The sequence below is a fragment of the Mugil cephalus genome, chromosome 7 (genome assembly GCF_022458985.1).
Source record: "Mugil cephalus isolate CIBA_MC_2020 chromosome 7, CIBA_Mcephalus_1.1, whole genome shotgun sequence".
Lineage (NCBI taxonomy): Eukaryota > Metazoa > Chordata > Actinopteri > Mugiliformes > Mugilidae > Mugil > Mugil cephalus.
Window position 1 is genome coordinate 7,019,967 of NC_061776.1, and position 19,721 is coordinate 7,039,687.

The window sequence follows — 19,721 nt, forward strand, 5'->3', positions numbered from 1 at the left end:
AACCTCAGACTGGTTTTTGGTGTGTGGAAGAGAATTATCTTTGGGACTTTCAACGAAAAATGAGGATATTTTAACAAAATTTTCAAAAATCAATCCCTTGATCGCAATGACGAAAAATAGAGACGGTGCTAAATTAGTACAACTCCAGTTAATTGCATTAGCCTTGAAAGTCTTTTATGCAGTACGTGGCAAAATAGTGGGTTTAAATTGAATTGCATTTGATTGAAGGCGTCTTCTTTATAGACCCCTTCATGGCCTACGTCACTGTAACGTCATAGCATCAGCTGGAGGCAAAACAGAGTGAAGCTTGTGGTGAACAGCATCACTATCAACCGGGAAAATGTTGTCTTGCTGTATATTTGGGGGCCAAAACCAAAAAGGCAAAAGTGCTATCTTGAAGTTTTCTCACATACCAGTCACTGCCAGTCGTAAGCACCTTTGGTTGATTAAAAGAAAGGGTTGGATTGTTTGCAGCACACACTTGATATCAGGTCACATTAATATGTAATTCATCATCAGTTTCAGCCTGGATAATGTTATGGGTTACACTAAATTGTGACTGAAATAACGTTAAGTTAAAAATATTTGATGCATTCTTGATGCATGTTAATGCTAATACTAATTGCTAGCAACCACAGTGTTAATTGTGTGTTTCAGGGTTGTCCAAGCAGAAGTTGCAATCATTACGTTACCCTCCACAGTGGTTTCACTTATTTCTTGTAATATCTTTGTTGGAGAGAGTTCACTTGATCAAGACAGACCAAACTTCGTGCCCTCTGTGTCCTTCTTTGGTTAAACCGTCCATCCAGTGAGTGAAAGTGTAGGAGTAGTCAGAGTCAACTTTTTGAAATAACACTCATGGTCTTGGGGAGTGACTGTGTATTAGCATTTTCTCAAAAATATGCATTTTCCTCGTCCATTCTTGCCAAAGCAGTCAGTTGAAATATGCTAACCACCGTTTACAAGGTAGCCTGTTTGAGATGTTTTGCCTCCAGCGAAGCCCCGCCCCTCAAAAAACATCACACTGTTTACAAGCTATGAAGGACTCTACAAGTGCGCGCTGAATGCATGTTAATGGGTGACAGTACATTAAGTGCATCTGCTATTTTCTATACCAGCCTGCACTATACACTGTCAGATTTCTCAGCATCAGAGTTTTCCAGAGAACGTTTAAATCAGCTTGTGCGGCTCTCGAAGTCAGTCTGTAATTCTGTATCATAATTACCTTAGGCTTAACAATTAAAAAAGCACCAGAAAGTTGAAACTAACATCTCCATGAACTTATTAGTTATATGTGTAACGATTGTTTTGACCTGGAGCATGCTTCACTTGGAATAATGCATGACTTTTCACAGTTCATGGTAGGGGCAACAGGGAATCATACCCTGACTGTCAGAGCAGATAAAACTCAGTGTGGTTTTACTTGTTGGCCAATATGAGAGGGCAGTCAGACTGAGGAGAGGTAGGTCTGTAACACTTGTAGAAAACAACAGGAGGAATGACATGGTTTGATGAGATAGCAGCATACACCCGCTGGTCATCTTTCCATAGACACTATTTTACCAATTCTCCCTGCAGTGACGAGCGTGTTGCTTCCTTGACGTACGACCGAGACAGAAACCACGGAGATGTCTTGGATTTAAAGTGACGGCCGTAACAGAAGGTGTCTCGACTGTCAGTTCACTTCTGTTTCAATTAAATCTGACAGGATGGACACAGTAAATCTCTGTAATGCCTCCTAGTCTCTGATCTCTTTTTCTTCCCCTCCACAGTCTAATTGTCATGAGTAAAGGTCCAAGTGTCTGCTCTTTTCTGTTCTGCTGTCACTTGACACGTCTGTTAGTCAAGTGCCTATTAGCTTTGCCCTTTAGCTCTTTAAAGATCAGCCATTCTCAAGCCACCCGTCTCACTCTGATTTATTTTCTCTATGAGCTTTTCTTCTTGGCCTCACACCACTCATTGCTCAGTCCTTTTTGATTGTTAATGGGAAAAAAGGGAAAACTGAAACTGAGCACTTTCCTCTTGCAGTGCCCACTCCACTCCAACTAAATACACAAGAAATATTACACCAATACTCTGACCTAAATAAGGTCATGAATACTTTTTGATTTTCGTGCACACAACCCCAAAATTTAATTTAGTAGTATATAAAAAGACACTGTCTCAGACCTTTTTTTTATTGTGGCGCTTCTAAACACACATAGTGCAACAGCATCGCTGTGAGGCGTGGTGAAGATCGAAAGGTCGGAAAAATGAAGCAGCAGAACGTGAGAGGCCGGTCGTGTCGGTGACCAGACGTCCCTGATTTCTGGGGACAGTTCCCATTTCGGATGACCTTTTCTCCCTGGCTAAAGCTGTCCTTGAAAATGTCCCCAAGTTTAGCTTTTTATGAATGAGAAAAAAAAAAATGGTTCCAGACTATAATTATTACGGTGTCCGGTCGTGATGCCATTGACGTTACAGACATAGCAGTTTAACTATGTTTAAGCATGAATAAATATGTAAAAATAAATAAAACAGTAATTATCCTCGTGTCTTCATTTCATCTTGAAACACGGGGCTATGCTAACTAACCTGTTTCACTGCTAGTGTGAGATTATTCTACAATATTTACTCATCATCACAGTAAAATAGTCCATCCTTAGTCAATCTACTGCATTAATTCCTCTCTCAACCAGTAGATAATATTGTGAACATATGATTATGCATGAAAACAAATACTTTGATGTACATTTTTGGTCATATTGCCCATCCCTAACTCCAGCAAACCTCCAGCAAAGTCTTCTGAGCGCCATAGAGTTGAATTTGCTTCCAACATAATGGCTCTTATTGGTTGGAGGACTATCCAGTTGTGTGCAGAGTTGTTTTTCTTCAGTTTCTTCTGTTAAAACATGCCCCACAGCGAAATCCAAAGGACTTGTCATTAGAAGAATTGAGTGCAGCTGCCTTAACTTGCAGTTAAAGCTGCCTTCAAATGGTGGCTTGTTTACCTCACTCTGCATGAAAGCCGTTCTTTTGGAGTGTTCAACGACCTTGTAACAGGAAATATGGGAAATCTCTAAGAACACGGCTGCTAGGGAACTGTTGGTGTCTTGGAGCCGCAGAGACTGACACTTTAACAAGCTACTGACTGGGTAATATAGCATAGGAAAGGGAATGGCATAGTGAAAGGAAGAGGCCACTGGGAATATCAACATTTCCTCAGACATTGGCTAAAATTACTAAGTAAATTAGTAAATTACTTTCCACCTCTGCAATGGCATGAATGCCACAGAGGGTTCTGTTCATGTAGTCTTTTCTCATAAACAAGGTAAACAGGACACTGCTAGAAGTGTCATTCCACAGTGGTAGGGTAAAATGAACAGGTTTGGTTTGGTTTGGGCTTCAGATGAATTACCTTTGTAACATTGTTTCATATATATGCTATTTGTTCTTTTAATGTTTTAGAAGAGCTTGTTGAGTCCAAAGTCTTGTGTGTACAGTCCCTCCTAATCTCCAACCTGCCTCCATTATGGGAACACAAAAGAAAATCGTCAAAATGTTTTAGGTAGAAATCTGCGTTTACAGTTAGTTTAAAGTCTCCAGCAAGTCTCAGTCAGTGTAGTTTTCCCTGAAAGGCTAAATGTTAAATGTGTGTGTGTGTGTTTGTGTATCTCCTCTGTGGGACTCTAGTCAGCAACCTCCTCCTTCTTGATACTCGTCCATCTGGTGTTTGAGCTCTGAGGGATTATTTTGACCTGACAAAGCACTTTCCCACACACATGTCGTGTTTCTGTCTGTGAAAACACTTTCCACTGACATAATGCCTTCTCTGACCATCTCAATGAGGTTCCTAATCGCAACCCAATTTTAACATTTACACTAAAACTAAGGGTGGGAAAAAATATTGATTTGGAAATACATCGCAATATTTTTTCTTCTGAAACAATATCAATTTTGAATGTCTTAAATTGTTTTTTTTTTTACCAATGTGTATTTTAAGCTGCATTTAAAGTTTCTCATTGTGCTACGTAGAATATTGCAATATATCGCAATATCATAATATCGCAATAATGTATCGTATCGTGACTCAAGTATCATGATACGTATCGTACTGTGAAGTCCTTTCCAATACCCACCCTTAGTCTTAACTGGTTTTACCCTCAAAAGTTTGAGCCCATTAAGGTTACACCAAAATTTGGCCCTCACAGTTTCTTCTTTCTCTTGTAGCTGTTGCCTTTGAATACACAAACTAATTTAATGACAATAAGCTTGGTTAGCACTGATCTTTACTGGTTATATCTAATATAGGAGAAGGGAACCCAACTGTGTACTATAAAACTAATCAATGCATGACACCACAACCTTTTACTGATGATATTTTATACAGCAGTGGGGCCAGACTTACAGGCAAATGCTAAAACTAATCAATAGATCGTGGAACAGCCTCTTAGCAGCTTTGCATCTGGGGAAAAAAAGCAAAGACTCTGACATTATGTCCAACTGATCAATACATGGCATAGTAACCTTTTATTGATGATGTTCATGACAGTGTCTGCATTAGTATTTTGACATTTAAGAGCAAAATCCGTGGCAGTAATTGAAACTATACACATCGAAAACATCACATGCTTTAAGCTTCTGTTGCTTCTCTGCTGCCCAAGGGCATTCGGACAAGTATGTAATTAAAAAGAAATTAAAAAAAGAATGGGAAAGAAGCACCAGTTAAGTTGAAGTTGAAATGTAAATATTTGTTTGAGAGAAAAATATCTTATCAACTAGCTTGTGGGATTGTTTGGTATCAGACTTAGTTCAAACATTTCCTGTAAGATGAGTAACATTTCCATCGGTGCAGCTCTACTTTGTGTGTGCTGATAATACGCTAACGCACTAAGCTAACATGGTCGACTACGTAAACAATGCACTTGTGAAACAAACATTCTGCTAAAGAAAACTACTGCAGATTGAATAATTATTTGAAATGAACATGTACTAGGTGGAAAATTACTACTATGAGATGTATAAAGGAAGAGACTAGTGGCTTTGTAATGAAATTGAGCAAGTAGTGATATTATGTAAATTAACATGTGTTGATGTGAAGTGGTTCCAAGTTAGACTAATTGAGACAACAACCAATTGGAGTGATAGTTGATTAATAGTTGATGATGGTTACACATTGATGTCACCTCCAACCGGGGCCAGGCCCCCTGAGTGGCAAAAACATGGTGTAATGTATCAGTAAATACAGCAACCTGGAAAATGTAGCTAAATAAAAGAGCTTCACTGAGAAGTAATGTAGCTTTAAAAGGATGACGAGGAGTGATATTCAGTTTATTGTTTTATTATTATTTATTGTTGGAACTGCAATAGTTACTGTCGGCCGTAACTACACCAAAACAACAACATCCACAAACTTATCTGACAGCCCTCCAGAACGTAACTTAAGAAGTAACTTAAGGTATGACTGCATACCAAATTAATTTCATAATGTAGACACTATTAAATCCTATGATTCAAACTAATGCTGCTAATCTCCATGTTCAACTGTTACTCTTTGCTGCTCAATTGCCGTAACCATGGATACTTCAGCTAGCTGTGACGTCACAGTCACAGCCTCTATAGACCATTTTCTGACAATTCAGTGTTCTGCTGGGAAAGTTTTGGACCTGTCATTCATTCATGTGGATGTTACTTAGACATGTAACTCCCACCTAGACCAGACCAGACCAGACCAGACACCCCCCACCTCATAGCAATGACACTTATTGATGGCAGGAACACACACAAAAATGCTTTAGGAACAACTAAAACAAACAAACAAACAAAAAAAACATGAAAAACAGTGGCTTCCAAATTCACTAGATCCCAAATTGATCAAGCATCTGAAGCTCAACCCATAGGACCAAGGTCAGTCTGGACCCAACAACACAGCTGATTTGAAAAGCTCAAATGCAATGTATCCTTCAAAGGCTGAAATGTAAAAAACAAAACAAAAAAATCAATCTTCAATTCTCTCTCTCTGCAGGAGCCGGAGGTTGGTCTCCTCTCGTCTCAGACAGGTATCAGTGGTTGGAGGTGGACTTGGGAGAACGGACCAAGATCACAGCGGTCGCTACGCAGGGTCGCTATGGCAGCTCTGATTGGCTGACGTCCTACCTGCTGATGTTCAGCGACACGGGACACAACTGGAAGCAGCTCAGACAGGAGGACAGTATAGGGGTGAGTTCACAGTTACATATCGAGTCCCAACCCTGTTTATTATAATAAACGAGCACAGCAGAATTAATGTAAAAAGATTTAATAATTACACCAAGTAGAAGCAGACCTTGTGTTACAATGCCAGCTTAAAAACTGGTGACAAACTTAGCTATAAGTATCATATCTATATATAAATCAGCTTCATTAGAGCTAATTTCCTTGGTCCGGCGCTGTCATATTTACAGTGGTTATGGTGTTTAGCAGCAGAGGTGGTCTGCAGGGAACAGCCCATCCTGCAGAGATAATCACAGTCATCAGACGCCTTTGACTCTTCATTAATAATGGATGAATCGATGAAAGAGCTCTGCTGACTCTGGCGACCTGTTGCCAAACCACTTAAGCTGCTGTTGATGGACGCAGAGAGGGACAAAGGAGCTGAGACCATGCGGCGCAGTCTGGAGCGCCACCGGCTGCTACACTGAGTCAGGGAAAATAACAGCGAGTCTTTCGGATTAAAGATTCAAGGCTTTTACGCTCAATGCCGTTTAAATTAAAATGTAATTTAAGTGTACAGCATCGACATGAGAGTGGCATTAAACATATAGTTTCACTGAGAAATGAAGATACCTGGAAATAAATCTTACAAAATACATTCTTTTTATTATTTGTATGGTTAAGAGAAGTAATAGGTTAATTAGTTTGTTTAATCTGTGCAGTGATGATTCAGTTTAATGTTTAATGACTCTAGCAGTCACAGCAGGAATGCTCTGGGTTCAAAACAACCTTTGTAAACCTACAATTAGGTCAAATATTTAAAAATGTGGAATTTGACCCTCCTAAATAGCTGTCCTAATTGTACGGTTCATAAAATTATGAAAGGAGAGTCTAGGTTCAAACCCACCATCCACAATCCAAGGACAGACAGAGCTTAGGTTATTCTTAATTGGAGTTAGATAGGTGTGGATGTGAGTGTGAATGTGAATGGTTGTTTGTCTCTTTGTGTTAGCCCCGTGATGGACTGGCAACAGTGTGCTGAATGACAGCTGGGATAGGCACCAACAACCCTCTAGAGGATAAGCCGTAATGAATGGATGGATAATTTATTAAAGAGCTCTGGAGGCATGCTTCCTTCAAACTGAACTAATGAGCTCGTGGTTAGGACACTGGCCCCGTGATGCACAAAATCCTTTGGGTTCAAGTGGTAACATCAGCCGTAAGTCATGAGAACACCGCTCCTAGGTAACTGTTGGTGTCTAATAGCCACAGAGGCTAACTTTTAGCAAGCTAACGACTGGGTAACTTCATGAAGAAAATGCAAAATCTCTTGGGAATACAGTTTAGAATTTATCTCCTGCAAATATCCTGTAATAAGCAACAACAAAAAAAAAAATCACACAACTATTTTGCCGATGTTTTGCTCTTGAAACGTCCGCTGAACTCTGACCTTCTGATTTTCGCCTCTCAATGACCTGCTCTAAATAACGATACGCTGCTTGCCCTTCATCTGTCCTCCTCATCATAATTGCCTCCTATTCTGTGTTGTGGTTTAATCTGAGGTGTTTCACAAGGTTTGTTGTGTTGCCACAACAAGTTTAGTTATTTCCACTGTGTTACTACATTACCTCAAATGACTGAAGTATCAAAATCAAAAGTATTGATATTTTGATTTGAGCATCGATTTTAGAGCATAAAGACCTGGTATCGGAAGTATCGATATATTTTAGTATTGATCCGCACATCACCACTAAATAGTCTGGAGTCTTTCTGTGCAGTGAGGAAACACAGATGCTTCTATTGGACTTTAATACCAAATGTGACAAACATGTAAAACAGGGTATTTAATCCCACTGTGACCGTGAACGTTTAGCCCGGGTGGAAACACGTTTGTTGCCGCACTGCAGAGCTTTTGACTAGAAGTCGATCCGAGGCATTTCCCTCATGTGGAGGGAATCCAGCTAATCTCAGCACCGAGGATCGTCTTTGAGCGAGAGCAGGGAACGCCTCGTCACAGCTTAAAAACACGTTGATCTGACGCTCTACATAAACTCTGCAAAGAATCCCGGCCACATTTCAAAGTGCTTCTGAACTTCTCTGTGAGTGAGTCAGCCGGGCTTAGAGAGTGTGTCGGAGAAAGTTGCCGGCAGAGCTGCTGGATCAACCCCGGCATGTTTTCTACCGGGCTTCTCCTCTCAGCTTAGCAGGTTGTCGACTATCTGCTAGACTTTTCCTCTTTTTCATCCCTTGCCTCTCTCATTTTGAGCTTTTAGACGCGAGTACTGAGGAGAGGATAATAGTACAACATCACTCGTCTTTGCAGTGATTTGCATAATTAAAATTACTTTAAACTTAAGAAAGCTGTCAGGCGTCATGTGCAGGATAAAACTGCTCCTTAGCTGCTTCCTAGCTGCTAACCCATGTCGTTGAATTCATGTAAAGTGCAGGTACAGGAGAGGTGATGCATAATGGTGCATCCGTTTGGCATCCGGTCTGTCCTTCACACGGTTTGGGAGACTTTCTGAAAGTAAATGAGGTGCTGATCTGTCCTCAAAGTCAGTTTCTGAGCTGAAAGCTGGTCGGGTTCAAGTGCTGACAGTAAAAGCTGAGCTCAGCTGCTCGGTCCAAATATAAAGCTCACCTATAATCCCTCATAACTCTTAATAATTCATCACTCCCAGCTGGATAGAATATTCACATACTGTATGTAGGTATAGGTTAAACACATAATGTACAGTAATCACACATACTAAATATTTACTAATAAGAGATAATGTACAAAGGGCATAGTAGAAACAAACACATCATATATTATAAGTCACACAACATCACCTCTCTTCATCATGTGACCAGATCAGACTTAATTCTGTTGTGATTTGGGCATAATTAATAAGTTAATTATGTGCTTTTCTTTTTCTTTTTTTTTTTTTTTTGACTGCCGAGCTTGTTAACCTGCATGTCAGCTTCAAAGGAGGACTGTAATTATGATAGATGGCCAGATAGAAAGAGATAAATGGAGCAATCCATCTGGCACTCAGAGTCAGAAACAGACAAACTGTTTCATGTTCATACTGGAGGTTTAGTAAACAGGCTGCTTATTGGTTTTCGGTCGGACTGGTGCTTTGGTCCTTTCAAGAAAAACATCAACCACTATTAAAATTCCTCTATATCCATCTGCTACATGGATCTGCACTGCACAGGTAGCACCATTTCTGTCTCTGCCTTGCTTTACGGTTTAAATGCAATGTGTGGGTGATGCATCAGATGTCTAATAACAAAATCATAATCTTCATTGCACTCTCAGCTGTATGTGTTTTACTTCCTTCATCCTCACAGAGCTGCTAGTGTGACCACAGACTCTTAGTCTTAAAATAAACGAAAGGCGGTCAGCATATTTCATCATTCCTGCATGCCCGAGTTATATATAGGAGTTATATATATTTTAGTGTCCTTTAATGTTGATGCATCTTCATCTAGTTAGACGTTAGGCCATTGCTTTGCCTCCAAAGGAATATGTAAAAAGACTCCAATCAGCTGTCTTTAATTGTTAGGGGTGGGAAAAATATTGATATGGCAATATATCACGATACTTTTTCTTCCGATACAGTATCGATTTCAAATAAATCGATTTTAAAAGAAAAAGCAAAGTCATGTTTTGGGCCGAGCGTGAACAACTTCCACCACATTTTCTGTACAAGTGCAATAAATTGGAAATTTGTCCAATGAGTTATCACTGTCATCTGATCTACATATATACAATTAAAATTTCTCAGTCAACTATGTAGAATCACATCATAATATTGCAATAATGTATCGTATCGAGACTCAAGTATTGTGATACGTATTATATTGTGAAGTCCTTGCCAATACCCACCCCTACTAATTAAAGAGAAGGAATGACCAGGGTGGTCATAGGTCGTATCAGGCTACAGCTACCATATCCTTGAATAAGTTTTAGGATGGACTGATTAATTTTCCTGATCCTGTTTATTATATTCGGGACGATTAGGGTGTTTGTCACGGGAATCTCGGATCAAAATATCATTCATGTCTCGTAGTAATGTGAAAGGGATGTGTTCTGTTCTCAGATTCTCTTTGTGTTTGTGTGTTTTCAGTCTTTTCCAGGTAACACTAATGCAGACAGCGTGGTTCAGTACAAGCTGCATCAGCCGGCCGTCGCCCGCTTCCTCCGCCTCATTCCCCTCGGCTGGAATCCCAACGGGCGGATCGGTCTGCGGCTGGAGACCTACGGGTGTCCTTACAGTAAGTCCATCCTTCTTCACTCCACTGAACCGACTCCGTGGGGCTTTGGTATGAATGGAGCTCGGCATCACCATGGCAACCCCTCTACTGGAGCATCTTACATCCAGTTGATTGGATCGTTTTTTTTTTTTTTCTGTGTTTTTTTTTTTTTTTTTTTTAAGCAATAATAAAGTAATGAAGCATTCCTGAAGGATCACTCAACGCAAAGCATTAATTTACAAAACTAGGCACGATTCAAAATATTGAACTCGCATGAATTCGATGAGTAATTCAAGTGTACAAGAGAGAAATATTGAATGAGTGTAATTAAAAGGATTAGTTGCCAAGCAGGGCCACTTTTAATTTTAGTTGCCAGATTAGGCTGATTAGATTATTGATATAATAAAGGCCCTACGTTCCTGTCTGTAAAAATCATCTTTAGTCTGTAAAACTCAGCTTTAATGAGGTTGTAAGTAGACTGCCAGTTTATCACAACCACAAAAAATGAAAGAGCAGCCAATAGAAATCAAATGCCAAGCCTGTGTTGTTTTATTGTATAACACTGAAGAAAATTGTATTAATTCAAGTCTTTTATTTGCTGTGGGGTTTCATTTATATTCCAGAAATCTTTTTGCAACAACAGATGCTTGTGTTCACTTTAGTTCAGTGTTTGAACAGACACTTTATTTTAGGTCTTGCACTTTTTTTTCAAAATAACACTGCACTCTGCATATGTCAAGACATTTTATTCAGTTCCCTGCTTCAGTATTTGCCTTCCAGCTTGTAAAAAGTCGCCTTTCTGCTCTTGGCTAATGCACTTGCCAAGTCCATATTTACATTTGAGCTTCCATGTTTAGCATTCTCTGCTAATTCAGTTAAGATACCTGCACGGTCCGCTACTTTTGTTTCTCCAAATATGCCAGTAATGTGTTTAAAAAAAAAAAAAAAAAAGGTACTGTCACACCTTTTGTGCGCTCTGTTGTCCCATTTGGCTCTGCATTTCACATGTTTTCTCACACACCAATGAACACAAAACCTGCCAACTATTGTCGCGCTCTTTATTCTCACCTCGACACTGACCAGCATCACATTCATTTTCATTCATTTTCACACGTCTCCCTGATAAGTCAGTAAACATGTTGTGTTAACAGTTTAATAGGTTCCGTTTTCAATTTCCATTTTTCACAACAGATTCACAGTTCACATTAACACTGGCATCAGCAAAGTGAAAATAACCCCACACCAAACTAACTAAAAAAAACGTGTTTTTACATCAAAACGACTTCCAAATAAGGCATAACATGGTTTCTTAATTGCATTCATCCTCCTTCTGATTTTAAAGTTGCCGTTTTTCTTATGTCACACATCAAATTCAATCGCTGTCAGTTTAATGAGGTGACTGTAAAAGCTTTAGACCTAAAAGCTTTGTATGTAGAAATAGAATAGCATTGAATGCCCTTTATTGTCATTATACAGTGGGCAATGAGATCGAAGAGCTTCTTTTCAGTGCAGAACAAGTATGTACAAAATAGTGAAAAGAAGGTACTATTTACAAGATATACAGCTGAAGTTAAAATACTGATATTAGCAAATATTGAAAATATACAAATTATAAAGTAAAATATGTATTGTTTTATTGCAGCAGTGGTCGGGGTTTCACAAATAAAAGATAAATATAAAAAAATAATTACTTGTGAAATTGCCTGACCAGTGAGGGATAAAAGCCCACATTCACATACTATGTACAGTATCTGTCCATCTGAAAGCTCATTAGTTGGACTGAAAGCTCATTAGTTGGACTGAATTGATTTCTGTTCTTATCAAAACTTGAAATCTTTTAAATATTTAACCTCCTACATTGTTTCTATCCAAATTAATCAACATCCTGTGTTTATTTCCTGCGTTTGGCATAATGTATTGCATCAGTACTCGCATGTCACTGATATACTGTAAACTGCTGTTAAGGCCGGGGGCACTCCTCAGGGATCCGTGTTTGGATCACTTTATTTATTAGTATAGATCAAACCATTTCATAATGAAATAGCCATCTTAATAAAAGCTTTTTGTATTTTTTTGTCAGGGAGGGTAAGAGGTGGTAGAGTTGAGGACCCAGGTGCAGGATACTAAGGATGAGGCAGGGAATCCAGGTTAAAGGATTTTTTAACAATTAAGAAAAGGCGCTGCACAAGGCAGGAAAATACAAAATCCAAAAATCAAAAATAATCATGACATGGCTTGGCAACATGGAACATAGCAACTTGGAACAAGACATGGAAACATGGAGCTTACATTAATGATGTGACAAGGAACAAAGTGAAGGCAGTGCTTTAAATACACAAGAGGGCTCAGGGAAGACAAGGCACAGGTGAGACGCATGAGGGTAATCACAGCAGGAGAAACCAATTAACAATCAAGGGACACACAAGGAAGCACAGGACAGGAAATCAAGAACTTAACAAAATAAAACAGAAAACACAAAACATGACACGGACAGACATGACAAAACCACAAGGAAGCACAACAGACAGGAAACTAGGAAACTTGAAAAAATAAAACAGGAAACTTCAAAACATTACACACAAAATAAAAGACAGATACAGACCATGACATTTTTTCAATCTAGTGGACTTTTCTTTTGAGCATAGATCTAATTCCACATGGAAATATTCTCTATCTTTGGGAAACAGAGTACACGTTCATTGCTATGCCAATGACACTCAACTTTACATTTTTACTGGACTGTAAAGATTTTGAAACTTTTTTTTGCGGCAACTACAAAATTCCCACTTTTTTCCCACAAGTAACATTTGTGTTTGATTTAAATTTTTATCACTAACCTGAACTGAACTTATTCGATTGTGCTTTTTTAATGGACCTATCAAAAGTCACCAGCTCAATCTCATCTACAGTAATCATTTGCTGTATGTGCGCATTATTCAATTTACAGATATGTGAATTTCATGCATTTTTTTTCTATTTTCAACCATGTAACAATATAACAGTAACATAGCTGCCCTTTCTTTACATGCACTTAAGTTTTAGTTGCAAAGTGTATGCGCATTTCACAGTCTGAGACTTTAAGGAGTCTTTACACTTTGATTCTGCACACACAAACATACCTGCACACCTACAGCTCATCTCACCTGTATTCACCTCACCACAGCTCGGTCCAAATCCCCAGCGAATGAAGGTACTAAATTTTTATTAAACGCGCTGTACAGAATACAGATCCAGTCCTGCTAAAAAAAGAAACACTATGACACAGCAAGTGGCAAAAAATTTAGATAAAGACTTTGAGACAGTCGTCGGACAGCACACAAATGTCTGATGTCTCCTCAGGTGAAATGTATTATTGTAGTTGTCTTGCGGTGAGTGGTTCACTGCTCTCCTGCAGCAACATTTATGACAATATGTTTCCTGTTGTGTGATTTCCAGACTCTGATGTGGTGAGTTTCGGTGGCGTCAGCGACAGCGGCCTGGTGTACAGGCCGAGTCCTGGGCAGAGGCGGACATCCAAAGATGTTGTCACTCTGAAGTTTAAAACCCTGAGGAATTCTGGGATGCTGCTGCATGCAGAGGGGCAGGAAGGACACAGCCTCAGCCTGGAGTTAGAGAGAGGAAAGCTACTGCTGCTGCTCAGACAAGGTATGAGGAAATATATCTATGACACTGTAGAAATTCTCCGGTAGCATGAAATTCATTCGAAACACCAAGTTCCAATATCTAAGCTAAGACTTCGCAAGATGGGTGAGTGTGGCCCTGGCCTCCTTGGAAGATGCCCTTAATGCTGGCTAGCAAGGCTGAGGGGCTGGGATGGGCAGGGTCACAGTCATGGGGCTTAAGGTGGAGGAAGTTAAAGGCATAAGAAGCTTAAACTGCTTGATTTATACCTCACATCTAGTAATAACCATGTTTTACTTAATTTTATCCCACACTGGGATCCTTTTACTCTGCATTTGCCCCCTTCCATTTGTTCACATAGTATTGTGGACACTAAAAACAGCACCCATGAAGCAGTGTGGGGGTCAGATGCTTGGTCAAGGCACCTCAGCTATGAATGTGGAGTCATTTGAACCTGTTACAGGTTCGACCCCTAGACTGTGTATAGAAGTGAAGCCAAAGAAAGTAGAGCTCCCCCTGGTGTCTGGCTGCAGTATAGGTCATAAGCTCCACCTCCTCCATGCTAGTAGATGGGACTTTGGTCAATCTAAAACACAAAAATAAACATAAAACAGTTTTTTTTACGTAGTTAATATAATGCTGATGTATGTCCAAGTGTCAGTTTTTGTGAGAAGTTTAGTTTTGGACGCTATGAAGAATGGAGGTGACATCATGATGACTAACAGTTGCCATGACGACCACTTTGTGAAATATTGCTCAGGCACTTGCAGCACGGTGCCTTCTGAATCCCTGGAGTACTTGTGTCACCTCGACTGATTATGACCCCCTTCTGAAAGAGACTGGGATTCAGTCCAACATTATTAAGTTACATAATATCTGGGCTCGTCCGGGATTTGAACCCGGGACCTCTCGCACCCAAAGCGAGAATCATACCCCTAGACCAACGAGCCACATTTGTCACAGCAGCAGGCGAGGAAAAAACACTGAATTTAAGACGACTTTAAGTGTTCATTTCACTGCACTTTGTCTGTTTTGTGCCTCTAAATTACTCCTAAATTTGCTAAAAGTCAGTTTTCTATGCCGGCTCATAGCACTGTGAGCCTCGTCTCTACCCCGGCATACGAGGTACCATTGTGAGAAATCTGTCGGGTTCAAATATGGTCATGTACTTTGCATTGGTAACCAGTCGTGAAAGTTGAAAGGCCGATCTGTAGCTAAACTCTCACTCTCATTGGTTGGTGTTGATTTCTGACAACATGACCGGTTCAAAAGCGTGACGTGACCTTATATTCTGCCGGTCGTTGTTTATTTGAAATGCCGTGAAGTCTACTCTAAGAAGAAAACTACAGCCCAAATTACCTAGAAGAGGCAAAGAAAAGACAGATGAAGAGAGGAGAGGGGAAGTCAGACTCATCTTTGGTAAAAGGAGGCGAAGTGGAGACAATAGGCAATGGATCAACATTCATGTTTCACACTTCAATGAACTTATTGAAAATTGTATCTGATATTTTGATATTTTATATGATTACATGACATGTTGTGAATGATTTGAGTAGATTTGGTTTTGGTACATGGTGGTTTCCAATAAAAATATATATGATTTTACAATGTAAAACTTTTAAGGCCGTCTTCTCAAAATGAGTTTTTCTTCATACTCTGAGCCAGAAATCTCCACTTCAGTGGCACTTACACATACTAAACTTTCCAGATTTATACATAACTACATTTTGCAGATATTTACAGAGCGGATTTTTCATAAATCATTCAGAACCAGATTTATGTAACATTTTACTCTACAAAACATGGCAAAATTATTATTATTATTATTATTATTATTATTATTATTGGACTGTTGACTATTAAGTTGTTGTTGTTATTAAGTAGATAACTCCTCATTTGCATATTTAAATATAAAGTCACAGAAAACTTGTCATACAAATAAAATATTATAATCGTGTAAGTAATTAACCGGAGAGGTTTCGTGGTGATTTCTGTTGGTTAGAACTTTTACCCTCTTCACCTGTAATGTCCTGCCTTAAAGCTCCCACTCTGCTGCAGCTTCTCTGTCTAGTTACAGGCGTGATGGATGGTCCCCGTTCACTGTAGCATGTGTTAGGGCCGGACTCTGCGAGGCTTGATGCATGGCAGGTGTGTGTGTAAATGGGGTTAAACCAGGGGTTGTCGGCCTGCCATGCTGAATCATCACCATATGGCACAACTCTCATCATGAGCCCCATCTGGCTGCTGAAATATTGCATCCATCCATCCTCCCTCTCTTTCTCTATTTCACATCTCTCAGGACTCCAGCACTTCAAACCCCACATCTTTCTTTTCATCTCTCCCTCCACCATTATTCACTCTGCCTTCACTCAGTTTTATGTCTCTGCCAACTTTTGAGGAAATGTCTGTTTAGCTGCTAAATCTTCCGCTGTGTTCATCAGCCAGTCTCTAACTGCATCTGTCAACGGAAGTGTTTCAGTTTTGACATTTTTGATTTAGTCTTCAGACGAGCATCTTCATTGTCATTTTTAACTTTCATACTCGACGAAAACTCATCGCATTTTTGTCAACTTTTATATATGACATTTAGTCAAACTGCAACTAACAACATACATTTTTGCAGCTATATCATGTGTTGACTTTAGGCAAAATATAAATCTGAATTTTTCTCATTTCACAACAATTTAATTAAGCTTATGTAGACCCCTACATCACTGTCGAAATGTTAGCTGGAGGCAATAACTTGAGGGAAACACTGTCACTGTCAACCATGAAAATGTCGCCTTGCTGTATTTTTTGGGGACACTAGTTTAAAGTTTTATCACATACCAGCCACTGCCAGTCGTAGACAACTTTGGTTTGGCTTTGAAGAAAAGATTGGAGTGAGACAATTATCAACAATGCGCACACTTGTTATCAGATAAGAATATATAATGCATCATCAGTTTCAGAATTGGATAAAGTTATGGGTTAGAATCAATTGTGACTGAAATTATGTTAATCATGTTACATGTTAATGCTAATGCTAACCGCTAGGTAACGCAATGTTACATGTTTTAGGGGTGTCCAAGCATTTACTACGTTACTCTCCACAGTGGTTCCACTAACTTCTGGTAATATTTTTGTTGGAGAGGCTTCTTCTGATAAAGACAGACCAGACTTCGTCCCCTCTGTGTCCTCTTTTGGTCAAATCGTCCATTCAGTGAGTGAGAGTGTAGGGATCGGTGAATATAGTCCCATCAGTCAGAGTCAACTTTTTAAAATAACACTCACAGCCTCAGAGAGTGAATGTGTTAGTATATTCTCTAAAATATGCGTTTTCCTCGTCAATTCTCTCCAAAACAGTTCATTGAAATATACTAACTGCTGTTTACAGGCTGTTGTGTTTGAGATGTTTTGCCTCCAGTTAAGCCCCGCCCCTCAAAAAAAATTACATTTACAGTTTATAAACTGTAAAGTGGCCGAAATGTAGCAGAAATTTGAATCCAAGTACCAGGTCTTATCTGCACTTACTCTTAGCACATTTTATAAGTTTCATGCTAAATGCTAATCCAATATACACTCTACTGGACACTGTTTAAATATGTGTCAGAAGTCCATACCTTCATGAAGTGTAAAACAGGAAGAGGACTGGTTTAATTTTATAGTTACGCTGCATAAATAGCAGTGATGTGATGCACATTCCACCTGATTTTAGCCACAGGGCTTGTAGCAGCATGCTAGTTTTGGTAGGCTACTGTTGATGCCCCTTGTCCAATCCAATAACAGGGAGCATATATATTTTGAAAAGACACTCCTGTATGGACAGATTGAGTATTTTAATGCCCAATATTCACATAACATATGATCACATCAAATGAAATTCTAGTCCTGTCTCATGTCATTAACAGAAAAAGGCTGAAATCTAGTCAGAATGTTTACAAAACCATTAAATGTGCAGACAATTAAACAATGAGCTGAAACTCACTGAATAGCATCATTAAGCCAAGAAGAGCTGCACATTCAGCTGATAAGTCTCGCTGAATGACATTGCTTTACCGTTTTTTTTGATGCATTGTTATCATTAAAATGTCTGTTATACCTGATTTATACACTCACTTATCTTTCTTTTTTAAAATACCTTCCCTTAACAAATGATTATTTTTTGATTATTTCCATTTATTTATCTTAAATTACAGAATTACATTGACTCCATTGTGATCTGGTTTATGTGTTTTTCCCACCTTCATTCATGAAACCACATCCACACATTTAAACTAGGTCTAAAACTGGCACATGTGGTACGTTCACTTCAGAAATGTGTCACGTTACTGTGGATAAAAGTGTTTTTTACTATTTTGGCAAACTTGAAGAGAAACCTGAATCATCTTATATCGAGTCGCCTTAAGGAAAGTTAAGAAAAGAGCTCTGAAAGTGCAGGAAACAGCAAAAAGGATTTTTTGTCTAGTTTCTTCTTCCTCTAGTTTATTGTTATTAATTGCTCATATCAGGTTTTCTACCCAGAATTTTTCAACAATACGGACACTGACTTATTTGTCTCCATACCCACCATCCCTTTGTTTCACATTTTCTGTTTTTCTCTTCCAACAATGCTGCGTATTTGGCCCCAAGTATTTTTTCTTGGTTGAATTCCTTTTCTTCTTTGGTCTTTCAGTCTCATCATTTCTCTCTCTGCTCTCTTCCTCTTTCTGTTTTTCCTCCCCATTTCCCCTCGCACCAGCTTTTCAGGCTACAGATTGTGTGATTTAGCTTTTATTTTTTTTTTTTTCTGCTGTGTGCACTGACCCTGGACTCACACATGGTCCGCTCTGCGGCGCTGAACTGCGTTTGCTTTATGAGGCAACCGTGAGTAACAGTCCTGCGCAGGAAACAGGAACAAGGTCCGGGAAGACGGCGGAAACAAAGCCCAGAGTTACTGTTACTGTCATGTGAGTTTAAGCTGAATTTGGTCAGACTGGGTGAAACAGCAGCATCAGTGAGGCAACACACTGTAATCTGTGCAATATGGAGTTTCTATTTCACATAAGGTTCTTACTTTATCAGTCTTATATCTCTAAGGTGCTTTTGTTAATGGTTTGGTTAAATTCCTCAGCTCATATGTCTTCAGCAGGGGGTCCGTGACCCCTATGGGGTACATAGTTAATTAACATTAGCTATGTTTAAAGGTAAAGGTATGTGTGTTTATGGAAGTTGCATGGCCACTCGATTAATGCACATGCTGGAAATTTGAAGCTGTATTATTTTAATAGCTTAACATTGAATACAGAATGATAATAATAATGTATATTTATGAATAGTGCTAGGCCGAGCTTAATATAAAACACATATAATAGGTAGGGGTCCCCTGGTCTAGCTTATAAAAAAATAGTCTCAAGATATTGTACAGAGTCTGAAACCTATTACGATGGTGAGGGGAAACTTTCACCAGAACCCAGAATCCAAAACCTGAGACAATAGTGAAGAGAAACTCCCTTTTAGGTCCTGCTTACTCCCTTACTAGGTCCTAGTACATCTTAGGTTCTAGTAATCCCAAATATCATGGAGGAATTAAAAATGCATGCTAAATAAAAGCTCGGGTCTCAGAAGGTTATATTAAATACTTTAACATTTGATGATATTGTTGTGCTAAGAATCATTCTTATAATGTTCAAGGCACAAAACAATTTAACTTCCCTGCTACATTCAGA

General features: G+C 39.2%; 1 protein-coding gene and 1 non-coding gene across 3 annotated transcripts in view; one reads left to right on the plus strand and one right to left on the minus strand.

Moving 5' to 3' along the window:
* LOC125011377 (contactin-associated protein-like 4) overlaps positions 1–19,721 on the plus strand; it is a 114,952-nt gene that overhangs the window by 38,066 nt on the left and 57,165 nt on the right. For both annotated transcript variants that reach the window (XM_047590569.1, XM_047590570.1), the window contains exons 3-5: positions 6,005–6,198; positions 10,287–10,434; positions 13,849–14,058. In XM_047590569.1, coding sequence (XP_047446525.1) covers positions 6,005–6,198; positions 10,287–10,434; positions 13,849–14,058 — 552 coding nt within the window. The remainder of the gene's footprint in view (positions 1–6,004; positions 6,199–10,286; positions 10,435–13,848; positions 14,059–19,721) is intronic.
* On the minus strand, positions 14,913–14,984 carry trnap-ugg. The gene has a single exon. It is a non-coding gene; the product is annotated as a tRNA-Pro (tRNA).